The following is a 26,334-nucleotide window of genomic DNA, read 5'->3' on the forward strand; positions in this document are numbered from 1 at the left end:
TTTACGGTCCCCAAGATAGATAAGCTTCCAGGAGAAGATTAAAACTCAGTCCAAATCAGGAAAGTGAAGAACTACTGTGAAAAATGGGCTGCATGAGTAACCATGTTTTGGGAATGTAGGCTGTGGTACAAAAAAAGGAAAAAAAGGTGGGGGATGGAAGGTAGGTGATGACGAAGTAACTCAGCTTGTGAGTGCAGGTTTAGCTGGCCAGCAGATCAAGAAGTAGCATTTTCAGTGTTAGCTACTCATTAGTAGTTATTTCAGTGTTAGCTACTTAGTGAACATCCTCAGCACAGCAGTGTTACAGTAATTTGAATTTTGGTATCAGCAGTAAATGTATTAGGCTTCTCACTGTTATGACAGTTACTGGTTGATGTTTTTTCCTGTTGGCCAAGAATTTAGTGGATGTGTAAAAAGCACACTTGTATATAGGTGCTTGGAAAATCTTCAGGGTCCTTCGTGTAGAAGATAAAAGAATGCAAATGCATATGTTACCAGATGAAACTAAAGGTAATTACTGTCCAGCATTTGTCAGCGTGTTCTGACCAGAACAGTAGATTGATTTGCGGAAATTCATGCATTCTTTTGTGAAAGCATCTTACAATGACTGTGGTAAGAGGGTTAGACTGTGCAGACTCTGTTTTCTCTGTTTCTCTGTTTTAAATGCTCAAAGAAGCATTTAATAATAACTGGGCTGGCTTAATTACTCCCATGGCTACAGTTATGACTTTTACACTCTAGGTGGCAATACACATACACAGTAAGTTACAGTGAATCTGGAAAACATTGTGGGTATGCTTTTGTTCCAGACTGCTACTGAAAATTCAAGCAATGACATCATGAATGCTAATCATTTCCTTACTGTGATACATAAATAAGGGCAGATCAAGTCACAAGTTCGTGATCATAAGGTGACACAAGGTTTTCAGCATAACTAGAGTGAAAAGGTTGTGTCAAGGAGTTTTGATTCATCTCTTAATTCTCTCCAAATCCCCTCATCCCCCAAAGAAGACAAACCAAAAGTAACCAACCAAACCAAATTATCAGTTTAATACATGGGATTTTGTTGTCACTGCTTCATATCACTGTTTCCTGTAGTTAGAACTGGAGAACAAACTTTGTTGGATTGTGTGTTGGATGGAAACCTCAGTCAGTGGCTGAAGGCTAAAGTATACAATGATAATATGAGGAAAAAAAAGGTAAGTGCTAATTCACAAGAAACTAGCTAATGAAGAAGCATTTAAATGTTTGTATAGAGGTAACTGTTTGAGATATATGAGGAAAATTCAAGAAGGGAGATATTTATTTTCCTGTTTCCTTATTAAGATTCCTACTTCATGCTTTTTGTGTTTGAGAATTTGATCTTGATGTATAGTATATTTTAACAGCATATTTTAATTACTGTTGCATTTGCAAGTAAACTCAGTAGTTATGTTTTGAATATTCTTCATGAAAAAAATCATATTCATGACCTCTTAGTCACTTCTAAGGACTTAAAAATCATTGTTCTTTCTTCTCTTAAAGCCATACAGATAATAACTTTTCCCACAACTGAAGGAAAAAAAATAGTGATATGTTACCATTCCCAGGGGCACAGTGTGAAAGCAGGATGGAGGCAAAGTAAATATTTGTTTGCAATTTTACCTTGTTTTTAAAAGTATTATGGTGGATGATTGTTTTCCTGCTTTTGTTTTGTCTTCTTTTACAATAATTAACTTTTGAAAGAAGGGATATGGACTAAGCCTTTTTTTTCCACTTTTCTTATATGAATGCTTGCAGTTCATGTTTGGATTGGAATATGGTGAGTTCAATGATTTGCCAAGTATGAGGTTGAGAAAATTAAACAAAAATAGCATTGTACTATGTGCAGTGAAGTTTAAGCTAGAGAAAAGCCTTTCATGTAGAGCTATGAATGGAAATGAGCCATTCATTGTTCTCTTGCACAGGTGAATTTTGTAACATCCTTCATTTGAGTAGCACACAGATGCTCTTCTATCTAAATTGAAACACAATAATTAGTTCTGTTGGATCTATGCAAAGTGTCAAATGCCTCTCTGAAGCCTGATACTACATGCTGGATATTTCCTTTCGGTGCTTCAACTTGTAGAGTATGAAAATTGCTTTCAATTTCTTTTAATTCCTGGAATTAAAAAACCAACCCGGTTTTGTCTCTGATTACATAATCATTGTGTAAGAACGGCTTTGGCATGAAATAAGCTACCAAAATCCTTTGGTTTCATGATTGTCAGTTGGAAACTGCAATTTTTTAAAATCAAATAATCACAAAAGGTTGCATCTGTGGGTGCCATAAAAGTTTTTCTACTTTTACCTTTATGAAATTGGAGAAACATGATTGAAAAGAGCAAAGTCGACTTCAGACAAACCTTTGTATTTCCAGCTATGTAATGCACAAATAGACATTAAAGACAACTTTAAATTGTTGAAATCTAACTCATAAAATAATTCTAGAGTGTGATTTTGAAATGCATTATGAAAAGAATAATCAGTCACACCACTTTGATGTCATTTTCCCAAGGATGGAACTAGACTAATTTCCTCTCCTAGGCTGGTCAGCTTTTCCTCTGAAGAGAAAGATACTCCAGATGTTTTCATATGAGGAAGGAATTAAGGAGAATACTACTTAAAATATCACCTATGCTGATTCATGTGATAATAAAAACTGTAATTTAAAAATACACTATGGCAATTAGCAAACACATTGATACAAAAATTATGTAAAGACTAAGACACTGGGTTATAAGAAGAATGTTGTTTTAGAAATGGATGATTGCTGCAGGGAAGGAACAAACTTCTTTATTTCTTGAAAAGAAGTAAGCTTAAATTAACCTTGCTTTCCTTTTAGAAATCTAGTTACCTAAAGGTGAAATTAGAGCAGTAGCAACAAACTGCCAAGATAATCAGTCTGACTGTTCATGTTATGATATATTTATATTATTTAATGTGGGATAGCTACTCAAAACACAGCCTGAAAGCAATAATGATCATAACAGCACTGTGCCTAGCTGATACCAGCATGCCAATTTTACATGGTATTGCTGCCTGCAGCTTTCAACAGGGGGTGGTCAAAGCCATGCTCTGCAGGCCAGGTACAGCTAATAGGGTGAATCCATATGGTCCCCTGCCTTTTCTGCTGTGGCTGGGCCATCAAGCTATACCTGATGGCCATCAAGCTATACCCTTGCCCAGACCCCACAGTTGCTGGGATAACCTGGGAAATTAACAGTCAAGTATTTGTTCCTTACCTGCAAAGCAGTCAGCAGTTACTAAAGGCACATGTTACATGGACATGGATGTGCCTTCAGCCTTTGAAAGATTGGCACAGACAACAGACAGTACCATTCACCATGAAGCTGCCCATCTTCTTACACTGGGTAATTTGGCATTGCCTGAAGTCTTGTGTTCCACTTTGAGAATGGGTGTGCTCAGTGTATTTCACAGACATCCTAGTAAGTTCAGGTTTTCCTCTTGCCTCCAGCCATTGTCACTAAAGGACAGACTTCCTTCCTCCTTAATGAAGTATGGTGCTTCCTGTACATTCATCACTGTTGAAACTTTGAGTTTTAGGTAAATAATGGATTTTTTTGGTAATCCCCCCCCTCCTTCTTTTTAGGTAAATAGTTGATTTTTGGGTAAATAATTTTTGGTTAGTTCAAATTAAAGAGATTAGTCATGTGGATATGGTTCTTTTTTCAGTCTTAAAGCAGAAAGATTTGTTTGTCTTCTCTAAAGCTCAAAACATTTGCTTTGGCAAGTCTTTGAATGTGAATATTAACACAAAACTCCATCCTCCCAATTCTAACTTCTGTATAGTCCCTGTGAGAAAGATATCATAAGAAGATAGAATGTTAAGGGCTTGGAAGGGACCTTAAAGATCATTTCGTTCCATCCCCTGCTGCCTTGGGCAGGAACACCTCCCAGTAGACCAGGTTGCTCAAGGCCTTATCCAACCTGGCCTTGCACACTGCCAGGGCTGGGACATCTCCAGCTTCCCTACAGGTCCCTTTCTGATACTGGAAGGTCTCTAGGCATCTGAGGTCTCTTCTGCTATGAGGTCTCTTCTCCAGGCTGAACAGCCCCAACTTTCTCAGCCTGTGTTTGTAGGGGATGTGCTCCAGTTCTCTTACCAGCCTCATGGCACTCGTCTGGACTTGCTCCAACAGTTCCATGTCCTTCTTATATTGGGACACCAGAACAGTATGCACTACTTATGGTGGGGTCCCACAAGAGCAGAGTAGAGGGGCATAATCACCTCCTTTAATCTGCTGACCATACTTCTTTTGATGCCACCTGGAGTACATTTGCTGGCCTTTGAGCACACACTGCTGGCTCATGAGTTTTTCATCAACCATCACCCCCCCGTCTTTCTCCACATGGCTGTCAAACCCTTCTCTGCCCAACCTGTGGGTGTGTCTGGGATTGCCCTGAGCCAGGTGTAGGACCTTGCACTTAGGTTTGTTGAACTTTATGAGATTTGCGTTGGCTTGCCTCTCAAGCCTGCCGAGGCCCCTGTTGATGGCATCCCTTCCCTCCAGCGTGTCAATTGCTATACACAGCTTCGTGTCATCTGCAAACTTGCTGAGGGAGTTCCTGATCCCCCTGTCCATGTCACCAGCAAAGATGTTGAACAGTATCAGCCCCAGCACCACCCCCAGATTGTGTCTAGTATGAAAAAACAGGGTTTTTGAAAATTGTTTTAAAGTGAGGACTTGAGAGTTCTGGGGTAACATCTGGAGAAAGTGTCACTGAAGAACCCATATGGCTGTCATTTGACTGAGTCCAGGAAGCTGAGAAATCAGACAGAATTCATACCTTCTAGCAGTGATGAGTTTGAAAAATCTGTTGACCACTCTGAAGGATACAATGAATGACAGAGCAAACTGAAGAGAAGCAATGTTCCCTGAGGCTGTTCTACAAAACTTTCAAGACTGCTCATTCTTAGAAGTAGGAATTGTGTTATTGATCAATAAAGGCTCCCCAGAAACTTGGAAAATTTTTAAGGTGTTACTGTTTCAGTGCACATACCATCTGATAAGTCATTGAATGTTGAGGTAAGAAACACTGAAGCAGTTATCCTTTCATCCTGTGTCTTCCTTGTGTTTGTCTTCAACATCTGAAAGGAGGTTTTAATGAGGTGGATGTTGGTTTCTTGTCCCAAGTAACAAGATAGGACAAGAGAAATGGCCTCAAGTTGTGCCAGGGAGGTTTAGGCTGGATATTAGCACAAGTTTCTTCTCTGGAAGGATTGCCAGCCATTAGGACAGGTTGCTCAGAGAAGTGGTAGAGTCACTATACGAGGAGGTTTTTAAAAGATGTGTAGATGTAGCACTTAATCACATTGTTTAGTGGTGGACTTGGCAGTGCTAGGTTGATGGCTGGTTGATCTTAGAGACCTTTTTTAATCTAAATGATTGTATGAATCTATGATTGTTGCCCTGCAAAAGTACATTGTGATTCTTTATCACTGTAGAGGCTTTATTCACATGAGATGAAGGTTACTACATCTTAAAGCTGCCACACTCCTACACCAAGTCCTCCTAGAATGCCTCCACTAATTTCCCTACTGATTTTCTGTTAAGAAAATTTAGTAACAGACTAGAGACACTATCTGAAATGTTGTTTCTCCATTCTGGACTGTGATGTCCTGCTGTAGGAAGCTATATGCTGGTTTCCATGTGTCTTAGGTTGCAATATAGATGTACTTAAGTATTCCATTACCACCAGCTGCGGGCCGTTAGCTGCTATCACCTGCTAATGACCCACTCCGGATGACAGGCAATGGGCCATCAGGGACCCACCGTGTGACTCATGGACTTATCCCATTGTGAGATGCTCTGCCCAGGAGGGAGGAGCCAGGTGTTCCCACCTGGATATAACCTGGCCTTGGAACTGCCTGAGCTAGCCCTGTCTACTGGGTTCCCAGAGGACGAGAGCTACCACTGGATTTTCAGCTGGAGACCAGACCTTCACAGGATCACCGCCTCAACTGGACTACTTCAGTTGGACTGCTACTACCACCATAACAGGGTGTTAGGTTGTATCTGACTTTGTCAGTGCTTTTCCTTGTATTATTTCACTTATTTTTAATTTCAATCTTGACTTGTGATCTCCCACTGGTTTGTTTTCAAACCAACACACCATGGGACCATCACTACAGTTGGTGATTGCAACAAGATTAAACCATACCATCACATTTTGCTCTTTGGTCTACACTGACTTCAAGGATATTTCAGAATGCATTTCAGGAGAATTATGGTTGGATATTTGTGGCTGTGACCATCAAGCTGAGAAAACCTACCCCACTACATTCCTGGCAACTTAGAAACTCTAAACTTGTGAAAATAATTTTTCTCATAGAATAAGTTCTGCAGATTGTCCTATTAACTTCAAATAATTCTTCATGTAACTACAATGTCAGAACTATTTTGAGGGATTTTGAGCTGTACTCAGATATCAGTAACTATTTGTTGCAACCACTAGGTGACATGCCTAAAGAAGAAGACGAGCCATCCTGTCTGTAATTCAGTATTCAAAACTCTCCTCCATCTTATCTCCTGTTGATGTACATTTATCGTGTGAACCAGTAGATCATCGGCATTCATATGCCTGTCTGGGTTCTGTCCTCTTTTAATTAAAAAAAATTTGTTTGGGATGAGGGAAGTCATGTTCTCCTTTGTTGGCAGATCAGTTTCTAATATCAGTATGCAGTGGGCAGCAGGGGGGAAGATTTGCTATGATCGAATCTGGAACAATCATTGCATATATACATATTGCGAAATAAGCAACAAAGCATGACTTAAGCTCACTCCAGAAGGTTGCCATTACACACTGTATGTTGAAGGGGAAGAACAAAGCAGAAGATTCTGTTTTGTTGCTGTTCTGAATCTGCATGGTAAAACAATATTTCTATTTTGTGCTATAAGGAACAACATTCTGCCGTAATGCCTTTCCACAGCGTGCTAAAGCAGAGGCTGAAACAGTCATCATCTGATGAGTGTGTTCACTATATCTACTGCCAGCATTTGTTGTTGGATTAATTTATGAGACCTCTTTAATTTTGTTAGATAAGGATAAATAATGCTGAAGGCAGGCTGATTTGTTGATGATGACATGGAATGGGGAGAAATCTAGAAGCAGTCAACCAGTTTCATTCCTTGCTCCTCTCTTTGCTGCATCATCAGTTCTTGAAGGTCTGCTAGGGCACTAAGGCAAAGGTAAAGGTATGTCTGTAGTCTTATGAAATGCAGTATCTCCAGTGTGCTTGGACATGATGAAACAATGAAACTGGGAGTTCCCTCTAAAACAGGTTAGTGCATGAGATATAAATTAGTTTGGGCATCTTCATTCCGAAGTCGGTATGAACATCTGGTAGATTCTGCCTGATTAAACACAATGGATGGGAAAAACCCCAAAAACATTTCAATGTATTTGCTGGATATGAGGTATGATAAACAGATCTTAGAGAACAGAGTGGGTATCTGGAAGTTTATGGCTTTGCAGGCCATCCATGGAAACAACAGAAACAAAGCCATTCCTCTTTTGGTAAGGGTTTCTGTTAAGTGTATTATCCTCCTTTGAGACTGCTTTTTGGTATAGGATTTTTGGATTTTGAAAACAATGCAAGGTGATTCATGAATTAATGCAGCCATACTTTGACATATATACATTTCACTTGCTTAGGACATGAAAAGCAGGAGGTGTGATGCACTGTTCCTAATGAGAATCCAAGAACTGAGCTGCCTGTGCTGCTGTTGAGGTGACAGCATAGACCCTGGAAATACAGGACTAACAAAAAAGAAGCATAAAGGATGCACAAGAAAGATAGCACTCATCTTAAGGTAAGTCTGTGGAAATAAGATTGATAAGGAGGAAACATTTCAGCAGTTCTGATTTCTAGAGAAAACAGATTAGAGAATATATGAGAGTTATGTGAACTTTGAACTACTAAAGTGTTATAAAACATACCACCTGTGTTTTCATATCAGTGAAGTGCTGAGGAATTGGGTGTGGGAATTTGTAGCCTAACAGTTGGCTTATATGTTTTTCCACAGCAGATTTTTAGGTCTTTTTACTAGGTTAGAAGTGGCAAGATGATTTCAGGAAAGACTGAGAATTTCTTATGTCTTAAAGACCCTTCACGGCTTAGAAAGAAATGGCAGAAACTTGGAATTTAGAAAATGATTGCAGTCAGCGGAGTATGTACATGTAGCTGTGACCCAGTAAGTCCAGTGCACCTGCATGTGCTGGGATACTTGTGTGTCAAGTTTCTTATAGAGTTTGGATTCATATGAAGAGTGGGCATGGCAACAGGGACTGATACATCCTATTAGAAGAAGACTTTTTTTTTCATTTATAAACATTGATGCTGCTAGCAAATTGAGCCAAAATCTTATTCTGACGCAGGATGACTTGTTTGAGAAAATGTAATTGAAAATAATTTAATATCTTTAAAAAGTATGTATCTTGGTAAACAATGAACATGACATTCAACACCTGCTAGAATTTCTAGAAATCCATTCTGTTATTAGAGCTGTAATCCTTTCTTAAGGCCTACCATGTGGAAAGTACAATAAAAAGATCTAAAGACAAAATAGAAGCAATGTAAGAAGCAGAGAACCATGTTTGGCAGGGATCTGGAAACAGGTTTTTTATCACCTCTGTCTTTGAAATAATAGTTTTTGTGCAACCACTGCTGAGTTTGACAGTCAGTATTTCAAAGGGCCCTGAGGCATGCCCAAGGACAAAGAAAGCTTTTCTGCTCTGTTTTTTGGGGTGGTGCTGAGACTATATTTGTGTGAACTATCTTCTCCCTGGTGTTCACAGAGGCTCTGCTTGGGCTCCTGCAATGAAACAGCATGGTCTGAAGGTTAGCCTCTCCTGCAGGGAGGAGGAGGATGGAGAGCTGAGCACCACAGAGAAAGATAAGACTTGGCTGAGCAGAAAAATTACAAATTGAGAGATCAGAAAATGGGAGAAACATCTAGAAAGAGCATGTGGATAGGAAATATAGGTAAAATCCAGAGGCAGATGGACACTGGAGCTCACAGTCAATACAGTGGCACAACTGAAACCAACAATATAAAAGAAACTGTAAGCTAGAAGTGGATGAAAGAGCAGAGCTGAGAAATTAAAGAACTGGACTCTGGGGTTGAATACAGGAAAAGGGTAAGTTTGAGATAAGGGAAAATGGAGATTGACTGAAAAGTAAGGTTTGAGAGATAAGCTGGAGAAACTAAAAAACTGGAAACAGAATGAAATTCAGGATAAAGAAGAATGATGTGTGCCTGTTTTATTAGTTTACACTAGTAAAATCAGGTGTAATTGTTGCAAGTACCTGGTTTGGTTTGATGGCTGGGGTGCTTGGGACATTCAAGGGCTCCTGTCCTGCAGGAGACAGTGGTAACTGCTGAGGGGCTGTTGAGGTTCGTGCTTTAAGTTTTATCAGCGTAGAAGAAGTGATACAGAAAGTATGTGCAGATGACTAGGAACATTAAGAACCTAAATATTAAAAAATTTGTGTTTATATCCGAATTTTGTCACTTATGAAGAGTTTAATTAATACACTGTTTACTATTGTTTTCTTATTCATTATGTTTATTGTCATGAGCTGTAATACTGCTACTGTTCCTTTTTCACCTTTTGCCTTCAACAATGTCTTGATTGCCTATGATTCAAGTCTTCACATTGCATAATTCAAGAGAATTGCTGATTTCCTCTTGCACCTTCCTGTTACTTTTATCGTGAGTGCTGTAACTTACGAGTTTGCTGTTACGGCACCCTGAAAAACGACTCGGGCATTAGGAAAGGGTGCTGAGATGCAGGCAAACCGGAATCAAAAGGCATATGCTGGTTTCGGGATACCTGTGCTCCGGTCTCCCGATGTGAGGAGGAATTCGGCAGCGCGGAAGAAAGGCGCAGCCGAGCTCGGGAGGGAAGCGTGTCGGAGAGGTCTGCTGGGCCCGGCAGAGCCGGCGCTGGCCCGCGTTCCCCTCGCGGTGCCGGGGGCAGGTAGCGCGCAGCTCACCGGCGGGTCCGGGGTAAAGGACGCGCCCCGCCCGCCCCGCGCTGCCGCGGCGGGACAAGGATCGCGGGCCGGGCATGGCGGCGTGGCGGCAGCTGCTGCTGTCGCCGCTGGGCTCGGCGTGCGGCGGGGACTGGCGGGGCTGCGGCTGGCAGCAGCCGCACCGCGAGCGCGCCGACCCGCAGGTGAGCGCGGCCAGGGCCACCCCGCTGTCCCCGCCTGTCCCGCCGAGCGAGTGCGGCTGCGGGGACAAGGGCTGCGACCGCTGTCTCCGTCCTCGGCCGGCCGGCGGCGGGCGGCTCGGACCGAGCGCTCCGCTGTGCCCAGCGGCGGTCACTGCGCGCCGCGTCGCGGGGGGACAATCCGCGGATGGCATCGGGCTCCGTGTAAAAGTCCCGGCGGCTTGGGGAGAGAGCAGATCAGTGCTAGCTGACGGCAGAGAGAACCCCCGGGCTGCTGGGGATGTTTTACCAGGGATTTGATGTTCCGGTGCCGGTGATGATTAGCCCTCTGCATTTCTGCAGACAGGGACTTGAGTGATTTTATACGAACACATAGATCTGCTTGTATTCTAGTAGCCGTGAAAAGCTTTTAGCAAAAAATTTGGCCGCGCTACGTGCAGGACGTCTCACGGCAGTTTTGCAGTACTGCTACTTCAAATAGCCCTTGGGTTAGGCGTAACATGTCAGAAAAGTGCCTCCGGCTTTAGTAAATTGTCACTTCTTTTTACTATGATGCTGACTGAAAAGGTTTGTTTGTCTTGTTTGTTTGTTTGATCTGGTTTTGGACGGTTTTTTTGTTGTTAGCTTTTAAAAATTTATGTATGGAACGTTTGTGGTTCAGATGTTTGGTGTTTAAGAAGAGAGCTCAGGTACTGCACATAACATTATGAGACTGGCCGATCTTTTGCACAGATCATGCTGTGGCAACTTATCTGCTGAAGAAAAGTATCTTCTATATCCATTTCTAATATTCTTGCTGATAAAAGAAACATGTTTACAGTGGAAAATTCTTTATATCTCTCTTTAACATAATTTTCAAATTATTACTCAGTGTCTACTTGTAAACTAAGGAAAAAAATGAGCTACTGTTTTATGTTGTGAACACCTGAAGTTAAACCACAACCTTCTGCTACCATGCTACCAAAACAGTGGAGTGGCCAGTTTTTTAGAGACTGGTGTATTTTGGACCTGCCAGGGGAATTGCAGTGTTACCTGTAAGAATCAGCAGATACTGATATGAGCCTTAAATGAGTTTAAGGAAACATCATCATAGTTTTCTTTCTCCCTGTCATTTGATTTTTTTTTGTTTGTTTTTTTGGGCTTTTTTTGGTTTTGTTTTCTTTCTTTCTTTTTTTTTTTTTAATTAAAAGCATGCTCTGAAGTTGTGAAATCAACTTACAGACTTTGGTAAGTTTATATTATACCGTAACAACCTTATCAAAAGTAGTAACAGGTTTATCTAGTAGTATTAAAAACCATAATAAGCAGAAAATGCATTGTTATGTTTGAACCCGTTTCCTTAATTGTTTTGTGGCTTGATAAGAAACCAATGAAGCTTTCTTGACTGGTTACAAGTTCAGAGGACAGAGACTGCCCAGTAGCGAATGTGCTAAAGTATATTGTTCTTGGAAGTAACCAGGATCAGGAGAAAGCAATAATAATCATTCAGAAGTGTACCAGGAAAAGACATTTCTCTTTGGGCTCCACTGTTGTATGTTTTGTATTAGTATTGTAGGAACAGGGGGCAGATAATTGCTACTTGTTACTGCTTCCCACCTCTGCCGTTTTGTGACCCTCTAGTAAAATGCAAAATGCCATGCAGTAGTTTTAGAAGAGCAGAAGGTAGGTGAGTTTAAAATGTCTACAGCTCATCAAGGAAAATGTAGTTTCAATGAACGTGTCTGTCCATGCTACACAGCTATGCAGTGCAGACAGTACTCCACTCTGGGCTGTGGGTAAATGATTTATGTGCCTGGGTTTCAGTTTTCAAAATTGGTGTTGGCACCTAAGAGCATAGGTGAAACTTTGTGTACATGTTGATTGGCTTTATGGAGAGCCTCCTGGGCCTGGGAGCTGCAGAGTACCACTACTCCATCCTCTCCAGGAGCTCTTGTTTGTCTCTGCATTACCACACTGGAAGGTGTCCTGAATAATAGAAAAAGGGTTTTAATGGTCATTAGGCCAGAACAGTCCTGCATTTATAGCATTATCTTTAAAGTGGGATTGTAATACAGGATAGCATGTCACGGGGAAGCTGCAGCAGTAAGAAGGGAAGGTCAGTCCCTTCATGTTGCTGTCAGCACTATGCTGAATGTGACTGGTGTTACAAATAGGATAGCACAGACCATGCTGGACTACTGTATCCCATTTACAATGTCTGTCAGTGTGGCTATAATCTGGTCTGAGGAAGCTGAATGAAACTGTGCCAGGAGGAAAATCAATATGAACTGTTGCATTACTCTTCCAGCCTGTTTTCTTACGTAAATTACTCCTTCATCCCTCCTTTTTGTGGTTCAGATTATTGTACATTTATTTTCTGCTTAGTTAGCACTATGTTAGCAGAAAAAATGAGTCCCTGCACGCGTGTCCCCCAGCAGGCTGATCTATAGGTTTTTCTGTGCTCTCCAGAGAGGTGGTAGGTTAAAGCAGTGTAATCCAATTTTTTGGGTATTGCTCTAATGAGTTTGAGACTCCTCAGGTAGTACACAGCACAACAAGAAGCTGAGGTGGCCACAGTTTAGCAATTTTTGATCTTCCCTCTGTGTTCCTTTCAGACTGGCTCTGTCAAATGCTGTACAAACCTTCCTTGATTCTTGTAATGTATAAACTTACTTCTGTGTAACATGCATTCTAGGTAAACGCTTGTAATCCATTCTGTTTGCCTTGAATTACCAGTTCTTATGCTTTAAGTTCTCATCTCTAACACTTTCACTCAATTTTTGAGCTGGTCATATTTTCCCCTCCCAGTCCTGAAAGAATAGCTGCTTCAGTCTCTAGAAAGGCAGGATGTATTAAGCATTTGTCTTCATCCTTTCTTTAGGGTTGCCATTCCTTTGCATCTCTGCTGTAGTATAGTTGCTGGTATATGCTGTTCTGAGTTGTACAGTGCCCTCTCTCCATCATATAGGAACAGAATGAGGCATCTAGAAAGAGTTTCTGAAGTTTCTTCTTGTCCTTTTTACCAGGACAGAAGCTGGGTGCTGTCATGATGTACATTGACAAATGCTAGTCAGAGAAAGGACTTTTTAAAATCCATTGGTGATGTGACATACTGTTGTCTCAGTTTCCAAATCACAAGTCCTTTGATTGCTAATAAAATTGGTGCTTCTGTTTTTTCCAATTGTTAAGTCTTAGAGACAAGTATTGAGGTGAGCCCTCTTCAGTATTATCAGTAATGAAAAGGTCTGCAGAGGAGCTCTGTTGGGGCAGATGCTTGCCTCCCACCTTCAATGCTTTCAGGTGCAATGGTCTGGAACTTGGTGAGCACCATGCCTGCATCTTGGTAGCACCCCTGTGATGAGAAAAAATTAATGTTTTCATTATAAAAGTGTTTTCCTAGCTATGGTGTAATGCTAGAGATTACGCATTGGTGATGAGGGGCTCTGTCAAATCTCTGAAGGGTTGGCAGCCTGTTGTGACTGTAGTGTCAGTCAGGTTAGACTGTATTGTTGAGGTCAGGCTGTGGATGTCAATTTTTTACTGGCCTGGCTGGGGTGGGATGATCCCAGGCTTGACCAGTCCTAGTTCTATCAGTCCTATAAACCAGTGCATTTGATTAACTAATACTGGTGCAATTTAACCCCCAAGGAGGCATAGCAGAGCTTCTACTAGTGCATCCTAAGTGCTGTGAAATACAGCCATCTCTCTGCCTGCCTGCCAACAAGTGTTTCAGAAAGGCTGGGCAGCAGTGCTGTGAAACCTCAACCCTCACAGTGAGCTTGTCCTGTCTCTTCTCCTTGCAGCACCTTCCTTGCCTCTGCTCTGGCCCTTCTCTCATTACTTGTGCCAGCACAGCTCAGGAGACCATTTGAACACAGATGCAGGCATCTTGGTGAGCAGAGTGCTGCCAGAAGGTTGGGTGGCCTCGGAGCTGCCACTCGGGGGAGAGGAGTTTTCATCAGGGTGGAGCAGACAGGAGAGCATGCCTTGGAGCACAGCCCAGCCTGCTGGGAGCCAGGAGCCACAGCCCAGCTTTGCGCCAGGAGGGCAGTGCCGATGGCTGCCAAGTCATTCTGTGCAGCCCGGCAAAACTTGCGACTGCAGCTGCTCCTTGCTGCCTGGCCCAGGGGAATCCCAAGCCTTTGGGAGTCCCTTTGGACACTGCCACAACCCCCAGTGAATAAACAAGGGGATAAACAGGGTGTGGCAGAATGTGTCTTGGACATGAGGCTGAAGGTGCAGAAAGACCTGGTGGAGAGCGCAAGGTGTGTCCAGGTGGCCCATGGGGCAAAGGGACACTTTGATGTCTCTGCAGTCCCCAGTGGCTGCTCCTAGGCCATGGCTGGGTCTTCCTCCAGCTAGTTCGAGGCAACTGTTTGTGGGTCTGCCATGTTTGATGGGTTAATGATGTGAGTTACATTTAACAGTGAGCCAGCATGGAAAAGGAAAGCTTTTTTGTTTGGAAGGTGGTGTGGAGAGCAGAGCTGAGAAGAGAGGTAAGACATGGCCAGGTGAGAAATGCAGAAGTGGGACTGGCCATACCTTCAGTCTCTTTAGGAATCACCTGAGGTGTGCTTCCTCTTTCTTTTGAAAATGGAATTTCAGTTGTGTGACAATCTGTCTGTCTTGTACTGTGGGCAAGAGCTACTGGATGCAGCTCAAGCCCAAGAAGTTTTTGTTACTGAGACAAGCAATGGAGCAAAAAGAGTAATTCTGGTAGAAATGACAGTGAACACTCATATGGTTCCAGTGGTGACCTGTGTGGCTTACTCACGAGCTGGAATCACTGAAGAACAGAACAATTTGGGTTGGAAGTGACCTTCAAGATCATCTAGTTCCAACTTACCTGCCACCTTCCTCTAGACCAGGTTGTTAACAAAGTGGGACTTTCTGGGGCCCTTCATGCTTCCTCCAGCTGAATTTTGCAACCTGCATTTGCTTTTCACGTTAGATACTCAGATATATCTGACCTTTAGAGACTCACCTCTCTAGTCAACATTAAACCCTGTGCTGTGAAAACATAAAGAAAGCTCTGATATTTACTATCAGACAATTTTTTTTCTCTTCCGCCTCCTGCTTTAAACTAGGGAGAGCTTTGTGCTCTGGTATTTTGAATCCTTTGATGAAAGAACATGTTTGTGACAGCAATGGGGGGTTGACCTCTGTGATTGTTCAGTCCTAGGTGGGTGACACCCAGTTTAAAAAAAAGCAAGTTGATTAGCTCTTTGCTAAGACCAAGTGCGTAACAAGTAAGAAGAACTGTTTTCCAAAAACTGACTTTCAAAGTGGAAATCTGAATAAAACTTGAAGCATTGTATTAACCCTCTGAATAATACATCTGAAACATAATTTTCTTATGGCTGCCTGGATTTTCACTTCTGTAAAATTACTTACAATAAAATAATTTCGTATGGGATATGTAACCTGCTTTGAATATTTATTTATGATTTTCTGATTATATTGTATCAGTTAATAGAATACCAAATGCCTGACTTCCAAAATACTGTTGGTAAGACAATTAGGAGCGTCCATCAAAGAAAATCATGCAAATTTTGTCTCCAAAAGAGGCACAGTAAAATCAGGCCATGGTTATATTTAAAGATTTATAATAATTTGCAAATACAGTTTGGATTAATTTGCCTTTTTCTCTCTATTACTGGTGCCTGCTCTTGTTTGATGCAAGCTTTGGGCATCTCCTATAATTTATTCTGCAATTTGGATGGTTTTTCATCAATTAAAACCTTTAGAAGATGTATTTCTGTACCTTTATGTGTGACTAACTTAGTCAGTATTCCATATTTTTTGCTGCTCATTGAATTGGTTTTATAAGAGATAATATACAGTATTATATTGTATATAGTGCCAAAGTGACCCAAATGTCAGCTTTTAGCAAGGTGACTGCCCTCCCTCATAAGCACAGATGTTTTCATTATCTGTATGGGCCACAGTTATGAAGCAGTCAGAGCCAAACTTCCTCAACAATCACCATGCTTCTAGAACAGTGGGTTTTGGAGAGGCATGCTTTATGTGGAAGGCTGAATTATGTGTCATGTCACAAAGACTTCTTGCATTTCCAGTTGTGGAAACCTCTTTTTAAATAACTCTCAGACGTACAGCACCAATATAAGATTTCTAGCAATGTTTGTGGGACCTGTTTCAAGGATAGGGCTGAGGAATATAAATTGCCATTTGAGAATTCCTGTGTTTAGCTGCTTTGGAAAAGCCTGGGCTGTTGGCAGCAGTGTCAAGGTGAGGTCCTGTGGCCTTACCCACCTAGTCCAGTGCCATGGTCTCTGCAGGGGGGAAGGTCTACTCAGCCCCTCCAGCTGTAAACCAGGAGACCCTCCATGAGCAGTTGCATTCTGAGCTGGGTGTGCTCTTGGAGCAGTGCTGTTTGATGTGTTTTTCTAAAACATTGCATGCTCAGGGATAGCAGAAAGGCTTAGTTGAGTAGTTAATAAACTTAAAAAGTAGAAAGTAATAAACTAATTAGAGGTCTAATATTCCAGACTAGGATAAGCTTTCCACCAGTTCATTGTTCTCTGTGACCCAGGAGTTAAGCTGGAGCTTTTTTCACAAGGAGGGTTTTGGTTTAAATATTTCCTGCACTTTGTTGTCATAACCCTACTGATATTTGTTGTGTTGTGTGGTCTACTCTGGATCAAAAGCATCACATCGGAAAGCCCATTAAAGTCAAAGGGTTTTTGTGTTTTTGGCTGAGCTTGGGTTCAAAATAGTGGAAACAGTTTTATAAGCCTTTGATGCAAGACCCTAATCCAGAAAATCACTTAAGCGCACATACTTAGCTTTTAAGTGCAGTTGAATAACTGTGAAAGAAAATGCCATAGCACCCTGTGGAGTGATGATTGAATTTATGTGTTTTTGAGAAGCCAACATACTACATTTTTTTCTGAGGAAAAAACCTCTAAAATCTCCCTTCAGCACGACTGAAAAGTTATAAGAAGTTCTGTTATCCCTCTCTGACTTGAGTCTGCATTTGTCCTGCATGCACAGGTGACTCCTGTTAGTGTTTGTACTGTATTTGTGAACACCTAAGAATATCTTTCCAGTGGACGAGTTTGAATTGGTTACTAGGAAATAATCACAGACATTCTGCTGTGACCTGTAATTACATACGGTCTTTGAAAGGGGAAAATATGAAATCTTCTCAGTGCTACTGAATGTGCAGTCTGCCTGCAAAGGCATTTTGAGATTAGCTGGTCGCTGTTTTATAATTGGCCAAGGTGATCTGGTGAACAGTGGAAGCATTCAAATAAAATTATTTGCACAATATTTTTAAACCTTTGTGAAATTTAGTGATGAACATTTTCTGGTGAATTCAATTGCTTGTAACTCTGTATTTCCACTGATGTGCAGAATCTTGAACTCTGGGGCAAAGAAGTGGGTGAGAAGGACAGGAGAAGCAAAATCTGCCAGTTAGTAACAGATGTATGGACATATTGTAGTGGTGGAGATCAGAGGAGCCATGGCATGCCTGTGTTACAAAGCCAAGGGGCTTTCCTGTGACAGGGTAGCCGGAATATAAGGAAATTCTAGAAGACCCAAGACGTCATTGAAAACCTCACATGGGTTCATATTTTACTGCATGTGACCCTGGAGTTTTGCAATGGGCTTCTACTCTGTGTGGAACCAAAGTGGAGTTCCTTGTTTAGTGATCAATTATTTTATTACTTCATACTATAAGCATGCATGGAGTGGATGCTGAACCACAAAGTTCCTGCTCTGAAATGCTTGTGTGAGACAGCCTATTAAGTTGGAAATCTCTTTAATGCTGGCAGTAATTTACCAGCTGCCATGAAGAGTTTCCAGGGGTGAGGGTTCAAGAGATACCAATGTACTTAAACCCTGAGCTCTTGTGAAATTCTCTTGAGTGCTAGCTTACAGGAGCTCTGGCTGCATTTCAGGTATCCAGTGTTACTGCAAGTGACTTGATATGTGTGAAATTAATTTTAAAAGTGTTTAAGATATTTTAGGACATTGTGCTTGCAGTAGATTCCTGCAGTAGCTGTAATAAGGGAAAGTTCTTTCCCTTTTCAGATGTACTTGAGTAAAGGTTGGTCACAAACTGTACTGTGCTGACTTCTCACAGACATGCTTTCACCTGAAAATAGAGCCTTCCTTCTTCACAGGCACTAAAAGTTTGGATCTTTCAGCTATTTCTGATTATTGACATCATCAGTAAGGTTCTTTACTGGTACTGTATACTTGAATTCTGAGACAATTCTATTAGCCCCAGGATCATCTGTTGTTTTTTATAGAGTGTTTGCTTTCATCTAATAATTTTAAGGGTAAGAAATAATGTCTTACATGGAAAAAAGTTGTATATTATGCATAATTTTATTTTTGGCTACAATATTGACAAACCTGTTCAACAATGCAGAAGTACTGGCCTTCGTAATTAAGGTTTTTTAAGAAAACCCCAGTTCTTTGGAAGTGACATGGTGTACTGGTTTCACTAAACATAGAGAGTATGCAGAGATGAGGTATGGTGCTTGATAGAACTTTTCAACTGTTGAAGTACTGTTTTGGCTAAGACATTGTGTTTCTCTCTTATCAGTATAAATTTGTTGCAGTTTCAGTAAGCTACTTACAACTTGATTGTTCTGCCTAATTTCCAGTACAACTGTACTTTGCCTAAATGAACTAACCTGTTATGTAAACTGACTAGTCATTGTGTGATTTCTAATTATGTGCATCTGTCTGGAGCTACAATGTATCATTAAAGACAATTGCTGCTGCTTTGTTCAGTAATTGACAGTATTTCAATTGTAGATGAAATTATTCTGCCAGAAAGATGAGTGCCTTTTAATTTTCTTTGGCAAGGAATTGAAAAGTGTCCAGAGCAGCTTGGTGTTTCATTACAAAATATTTGTATCTGTGCCTTTTGCCCTGAGCAGGCACAAGTGCAGCTAAGGATACTCAAAAATTGTTGTTTAGTATTGACAGTGTAACCTAGTTTTCCTGACTTTGGTACTTGACAAGTGAACAGTGATTATTGTCTGGTCTTGAAGGAGCTGAATGCTTCTTGCATCTCTTGGTTCAGTAAAGCTAATTTCAGAGCAGGAAGGATGCACATTAACCCCCTACATAATGGTGCTGATTTGTCACAATGCATCTACAGGCTTTGACTCTGGCAAACCTTTACAGGGATGGTGGTGGAGGAGTGTGTGGGCTGACACAGAAGAAAGCAGAAGCAAAACTTGAAGCATTCACCCATTTTTGCTGGAGGGGTGGGTGGTGAAATCAGTGAGGGGAGCAGTACAGCAGGGGATCTCAGGGATGCATTGCCCTGTCCCCAGACAGGTGAGCCAAGCACTGCACACCAGGTCAGCCACCCCTGAGATGGTGCCACAACCACTCTCCTTGATGATAGACAGCAGTCCTGCACTTTGGAGGACCTCTGTGCTGGGCTGGCTTTTTAGGTTTTGTCTGCTCTTACTGCTCATCAGGAAGGATTTGAAAGGAATGAGTGGTGCATGTGTTTCCTTGTACTTAACACTCTGATCTCTTTCTTTACTTCTGGAAACCTTAATTTTTGAACATCAGTTATGTTTAACCACATTTGACCTGACAGTGTCCTTTTAATACCATATTATGCAAGGATCTCAGACATTAAATATATTGGAGAAGTGATTAAAAGCAATTTTCTAAAAACTACTCATGTGCCTTAAATTTCAGATCCAAACTCCTGCCACTCCATTGACTAAATCAGTCTAGAAATCTCCAAAGCCTCTTCTGTGGCACGGAATTATAAGCAGCAATCCTAATCCTCAGACTGGTGAGAAAAGAGAAGCCAAAACTCCCAAACAAAGGTCTCAGGACTTCCTTAGAAGAAAATCAGAAGGAAACCTTGGCTTCACACCTTCAGTATATCAGAACAGAAATTTGCCAGTCAGAAGGAACATGTAGTATTTTTGTTGCCTCTAGGATTTGGTGGTGAAAAGGATACATGCTGAATGTGGCTGAGGTGTATGTACCTCACTGTAGTGACAGGAAGCATTTTAATTTGTTGTTGAAATTTAATTAAATTGTGACTATTTGGGAATGTTTGTCAGAGTTTTGTGAAGGTGATGTACCTGTTACAGAACTCTTTTACAAAACTAGGAACCAAGATCTAGACTGGAAGAGTCTGCTGTTCAGAAGTGTCCTCATTTCATTTTTACTTTCCTAGCACTGAAGTCATGGATGACTGTAAAATATATGAAGTTTTAAAACCCTTTTCCTGATTATACAATCAGCATAAAAACCTAAGTAAAGCCTTAGATTAAGAAATTGATGTCAATGTTCTTCTGTAAATTTTACATACTAAGTGAAGATTTTACCTATATAAAATTAAGAATAATTACTAAATTCAGTCCCAGAGATTTCAAAGTTCAGCATCCAAGAGTTAGTGTCCCTTTCAGGGAATTTGATCCCGACAGACCTGAAGAGAAAGGCTCAAAGATTTCCAGTGAGACTCTGAGAAACATCTGTGTGCTGTAGTGACTGTTCAGTTTGCTCAGCTGGAACAGGCATCACTGACACAGTTCACCAGGAGGCCAGAGGAGAAAGCCCACCTGTCACACAGCTGAGTGCTGGGTCTAGGTCCCTGCTTTTGCATTTCACTCTCGTCCTAGTTCAGCACAAATGTAACCAGAATGCCTCTTTTCTTGACTCTGTGAAGAATAGTGAAAGAAGGACTCAACTGTCTCTTTCAGGTGAAATCTTGCCTTTTTTGACACAGCTTTAGTAAGATTGCAGCCTGCCAGTCTTGTGGCAGAAGCTGAGTGCAATCAATGCAATTTTGATCCATTCTTGCTACTTTCTCTATTATACACGTGCTTGACAGAACATCTAAATATTTTTCATGGTGGCAATAAATTTAAATATTGATCTTTTTGGGGAATCCTGTAAAACTGGGAGGGAAGGGGCCAGGACTGTTCAGAGCTGCAGTTTCAGCTTGTAGTCTTTCACCCAATATGATGGGAATTGTTCTGAGCTATCTGTATACAGCCATACTGTCATTACAGTGCAATTTTTGACATCATGTTCCAAAGTTCAGGAATACAATTGATTTGAAATGTCTTTTTAGCCCCCCAAATCTTGGATTGAAGAGGTCTTCAGTAAAAGAGAATGTGCACACATTATTCCTAGCTCAAAAGATCCACACAGGTAAAACAATGAATTTCTCCTTTTTTTCTGTTAAAAATAATCAGAATAATTTTTTTATGGGCATTGTATTTGGTTTGGATGATGTTTTTTAATGTCTCACTCAGTGATTGCTGGTCTATGGGTTTTCATGGATCCCATCACAAGTATGTTTTAAATGAAACTGTTTATTTGAATTAGAAATCAGCAGCAATTAACCTTATTATGCTTCTTAGAGATGTTAGTCTCAGTCCAGTAACTAAAGCAGGTATAATATCCAATTAAAGGACTGAGTTACATGGAGTTACTGCTGCTCCCTTTTTCCCCTTCCTCAGAGTAATTACTGCTGCTGATCACAGGCTTCTGATACAGAAGTTTCTGCTCACACTGATGTAGAGTATGAAAGGAGTAAGGAAGAGATCAAATCCTCAACCTGTGCTTTATGACCTGAGAAAGCAAACATAACTTGGCATTCCAGATTGTGTATTTAGTGGGTGGTGCTGCCTAGATACATTTTAAGAGATCGTGTTGTGAGAATGTAAACTTCTAATTTTGATCATGTGGTTTTGAACACCTTGAGAGTGTAGCATACATAAGATAGATAACTCATCTATGAAATGCAGATTCGACAGACAGTCTGAGTTGTGAAATACCAAACAAATCACTGAAGTTATCCAGTATGTTTTCCAGGGGTTAGTGCCAGAGATGACAGCCTATAAGTTTGCTGATGGGAATTCTTTCACTGCTGAATTGATACTGTAAGAATAGCATTACAGCTATCTTATTTTATACAAGCATGTATTAATTATCCACCTTTTATGACAGATGTCCTGCAGGATGCCAGGTGTGCCAGAATTTAATCAGGTAAGAGTGCCTAAGTATATATCTATGATTTTTATGGTAACCTAGTAATAGGCAATCCTAGTCAAGGAAACAATGACAAGAGAAATATCCTTCCCATTTTATGGTGAGAACAGCATTTCTAGGGCTGTGCTGGAGAATGTTGAGCATAAATATTAGTGGAATAAATTGTGTGAAAACCTTTATTTTATTTGCGATAGAAAATGCTCCCCAATAACCTGTGTGGATAAGTTTGCTTTAATCTCCTTCCGAGGAATGAAAGGCAGAAATGTGTCTTTAAATGAGAGACAGCTCTAGCCATATCCTGGGTTTTTGAAGGAGAGTGAGTCAAAAGCAATAGAAAACAGTGAGAATTATGGAAAGAAGAAGAAAATGAAGGGAGAAAAAAATGTAAAAGAAACATACCTGAAAGTAAGTTTTCTGAAGGTTTTTTGTCTTCTCTTCAGGGAAGATTCTCTCTGCAGGGAAGATTCTTTTGGAAGAAACAAAAATTACATTACTTTGGTGCTTTTGGGTTGTGTTATTTTTCAGACAAATTGTATTTTGTGACTTGTATTAATTAGTGGTTTTCAAACTAATATTTGTCATTCAGCTGATATTAACAACCACATTTTGGTACCATATATTTATGACATTAAATTATCAGTTGTTGGAACAAAAAGCTCAGCTTTCATTTGTTTTGTACTAAGGATATCTGAAGGCTGAGACAATCACCGGTGACTGGCAAGCTGGTGTCAAGTAGTCCTATAACCTCTGTTAACATGATTATCTACCTTTTAATTATGCTTCACATTTTATTTTGCTTCTAAGATTTACAAGTGTCATGTTTTATGAAGAGTAAATAAGTTACTCCTGAAATCAGATCACTGTAAAGGGCTGATATGCAGAATGGTGCTGGCATTGTAAGGCAAATTATTTACATTTCTGTTCAGATAGTGTCAGCTCTCTCTAAGAGAATGGTCTCATGCATATTTTGCTTTAGAATAGAAGAATTGAGATCCAAAGATTTTTGCAGGTCTTCTGAGAAAAGAAACACAGGGGATATTTTAATTCTTCCTGCTAACCTGCAGATACTCAGCTGGCTATCGAAACTAAATTTACCTTGTCCTTCAAAATATGGCAGTTTAATTCCATCTAAATCAAGACTACAGCAGTTCTGTAGTTCTCCCCCTCTTCCCCCTCAGAGTGACCATGTTGTTAATTGGTCTGGGACGGTCATTAGGACAAAAATTAACCCACAGAAGTGGAAAACTAAACCAAGATTAGCTACCTCCAAATTAGCCCCCTAGTCAAACACAGTTTAGCTGCATAAATGTGAATACAACAGTGGGAGAGGGAGGAAGAGAAACAGGAAATAGGCACTTCAGTGGATTTTGTTGCTTTCTTTCACCATTCTTTGTCAAGATATCCTGTACCTTTGTATGTAGTTTTTCTTGTAGTTGTTTCTGTCAGTTTTGCTGAGCATGTTCATGCTTTTAAGATGAATATGAATCCAATTTGTTGGTCTGTCTATGTCTGCCCAATGTATATGGGTATCTAATGTTCAGTTTGGTCAGCCCTTATCTTGCAGGTATATCCAAATGCTAATTGTTCTTGTCTTCTTGTGTCTCTCAAGGTCTACAGAGAGCTTTGTTCTAGGAGAACTTTTCTGTTCCTAACAAGGAGAAATAATTTTCATATGATTGTTATGACTGATTATATTGTATTTATTAGATCAGCAATGAAACAAGTTTTGGGCCTCCTGAGTTCTGTAGTTTTCCACCACAGTTTGAAAATCATGTGGATATACTTGATGCCTTCTGCAATTTGACCTAATATTGCAGGCAAATGAAATCTCTTAATGATTTCTTTTGTAGAGAAGTTCCAAGGTTTGCAAACAGTTTGTGAATGGGTTATGCAACTAATTTGCTAATTCTAAGTAGAATTACTCTATTTAGAAGTTGTTAATCAAATTTGAGTCATTACCTGGCACCTTTGTCCATGCTCCCCTGGGGAGTTGAAATGGTCTCCATCTATTCTCCTGGGAAGCACTCACAAAAAAATCCCAGACAGCAGTTAGAATGATCTCACAATATGAGTATTAAGAAATGCAGCATCAAATTCCTGCATCCTTATACATCTGAAATGTTCTCACAAATTGTCCATATGTTATATATAAGGCAGGCATAATTTTTAGACATGGCTTCTAAATTGCTGCCTGCTGGGGCAGTGGATATTGTAGTTTGACTCCTTCAGTTACTTGTACTTCAGTGTCAGCCTTCTGGGTTTTCCCTCTTGGCTCAAAGTGTGACTTTTCTAGTAGCCTGCTTTTATGTTACTGATGTTGTAACCTCCTTCCCCAATAGCTTGATGAGCTTTTGAGGCAAAAAAGGAAGTCATTTGCAAAGATGCTTTGTATCAACACATATCCTATATCCATAGGATCACAGAGTAACTCAGGCTGCCAGGGATACAGTCTCCAGCATGCTCAGCATGCTCAGCCAGGGGAGTCTGAGGAGGATGCTCAGGGCCAGTGGTGTGAAACCCCCAAGGCTGGAGAGAACCCACCCTGCCCAGATCCCGTCTTCACTGCTGGGTTGTCCTCCTGGAAAAAAGGCTTCTTCTTGTTTCCAGCATCAGAATCCCCTGTTCCAGCAGTACTGCTGCCTCTCACCCTCCTGCCATGCATTACTGAGGAGCCCATCAGTAATCTCCTATCCTGTCCTGTCATCTCCTATATCCTGTCCCATCAGTGCTGGATGTGCTGTTAGAGCCCTGGAAGCCATCTCTCATCCCAGCTAAACCATCCCCTGGCCAAAAGCCTCTTCCCAGACACCAAGGGCTCCAGTCCCACCATCACCAGAATAGTCACCCTGCCCCTTGAGTCTCTCCAGTTTGTTGGTGTTCATTCTGTTTGGGGACTGAAACTGTTGGCGGTACCCGGACAGGGGTGGACAAGCATCAAGCAGAGGGAACAGGTCCTGCTGTCCCCTGTCTCTTGGGCCATGTCCTGCTCACACCACCACAGGCACCTCATGCCCTCGTTGCTGCCCAGGCACATGGATGACCCTGGCTCAGCCCACCAACACCCAGTACCAAGTCCCAGCTCTGCCTGGCCACTAGGGCCACACATTTCCTGCACCCTGTTTTCCAGGTTGCTGGTGGAGAGGCTGAATAGGACAAGCCCTGTACAGGCCCTGAGGGACCCTGCTTAACCCTGGCCCATGACCCGACCAGGTCTTCACCTGCCAGCCTGTCATCCCTCCCAGACTGTAATGTCACAGCCCAGATACAAAAGCCTGGCTAGTGCAGAGGCAGGTGCTTTCCTCTCAGCCCCACATTTATATGGCAGAAGGCAGTGGTGGGGGGTCAGGCATGACTCACCCTTGGAAAATCCTTGCTTACTGCTTCCTGTCATTGTCTCCACCTTCACATGCCCAGGTGTAGGCTCTAGGAGGTCTTGCTTCTTGATTTTACCTCAGGCTGATGGCCAGATGACGAGCTTGTTGTTCCCCAGGGTGGCTTTTCCCATTTCTGAAGGTGGGTGTGGCATTTGCCTTTCTCCAGTTATTGGGGACACCCCTGCTCTTCACTGCCTTGGAAACTGTCTGTACAAGGCATCAACCACCTCCCTCAGCATTCCTGGGTGCAGCCTGACAGGTCCCAGGGACATGTGTGTGAATCAAGGGCTCCTGTGCTATTCTGACTCAAACATAATCTCATCCTGCTAGTGCCACTCTTCCTTGAGCCCTGTCTCCCAGAGTGTGGGAGGCTTCCTTCTCCAGTTTGCTTTTGCAGAGCATTGAATCAACCAAATGAAATTTGCCTGTGTTGAAAAATGGAGTGCAAACATCATTTCATGGGTTCTGGGTATCAAGGAGTGCCTTACTAAAGCAGCTTGCTTCCTGCATCTCCTTCAGGGGGGAAATGTTTGGAGGTTTGGTTTTGGTTAGTTTGTTGGTTATTTGTTTGGCTTTTAAAGATCTGTTTCCTTGTCACCAGTCAGTTCTCACTCATCTCCCCTGAAAACACTTTTTGGAATGCACATCTCCAGAATTTTACAGATGTTTACATCTAAGCTGCCCCTAAATGGACAAGTAGTACAGCTGAGGCCTGAGGCAGTCATTGTGTTTGGGTTGTTGAAGG

The 26,334-nt window shown here is 41.4% G+C and overlaps 1 protein-coding gene across 2 annotated transcripts in view; it reads left to right on the forward strand.

The window, feature by feature from the left end:
- Positions 1-312: 312 nt before the first annotated feature.
- The window catches only part of TRPM6 (transient receptor potential cation channel subfamily M member 6), a 91,744-nt gene continuing 65,722 nt past the window's right edge, over positions 313-26,334 (forward strand). For both annotated transcript variants that reach the window (XM_085042157.1, XM_085042158.1), the window contains exons 1-4: positions 313-1,199; positions 7,699-7,856; positions 21,293-21,372; positions 22,174-22,212. In XM_085042157.1, coding sequence (XP_084898283.1) covers positions 7,827-7,856; positions 21,293-21,372; positions 22,174-22,212 — 149 coding nt within the window. In that variant the 5' untranslated portion in view covers positions 313-1,199; positions 7,699-7,826. The remainder of the gene's footprint in view (positions 1,200-7,698; positions 7,857-21,292; positions 21,373-22,173; positions 22,213-26,334) is intronic.

Source organism: Lichenostomus cassidix, chromosome Z (assembly GCF_008360975.1).
Source record: "Lichenostomus cassidix isolate B80296 chromosome Z, HeHo_3.0, whole genome shotgun sequence".
Classification (NCBI taxonomy): Eukaryota; Metazoa; Chordata; class Aves; order Passeriformes; family Meliphagidae; genus Lichenostomus; species Lichenostomus cassidix.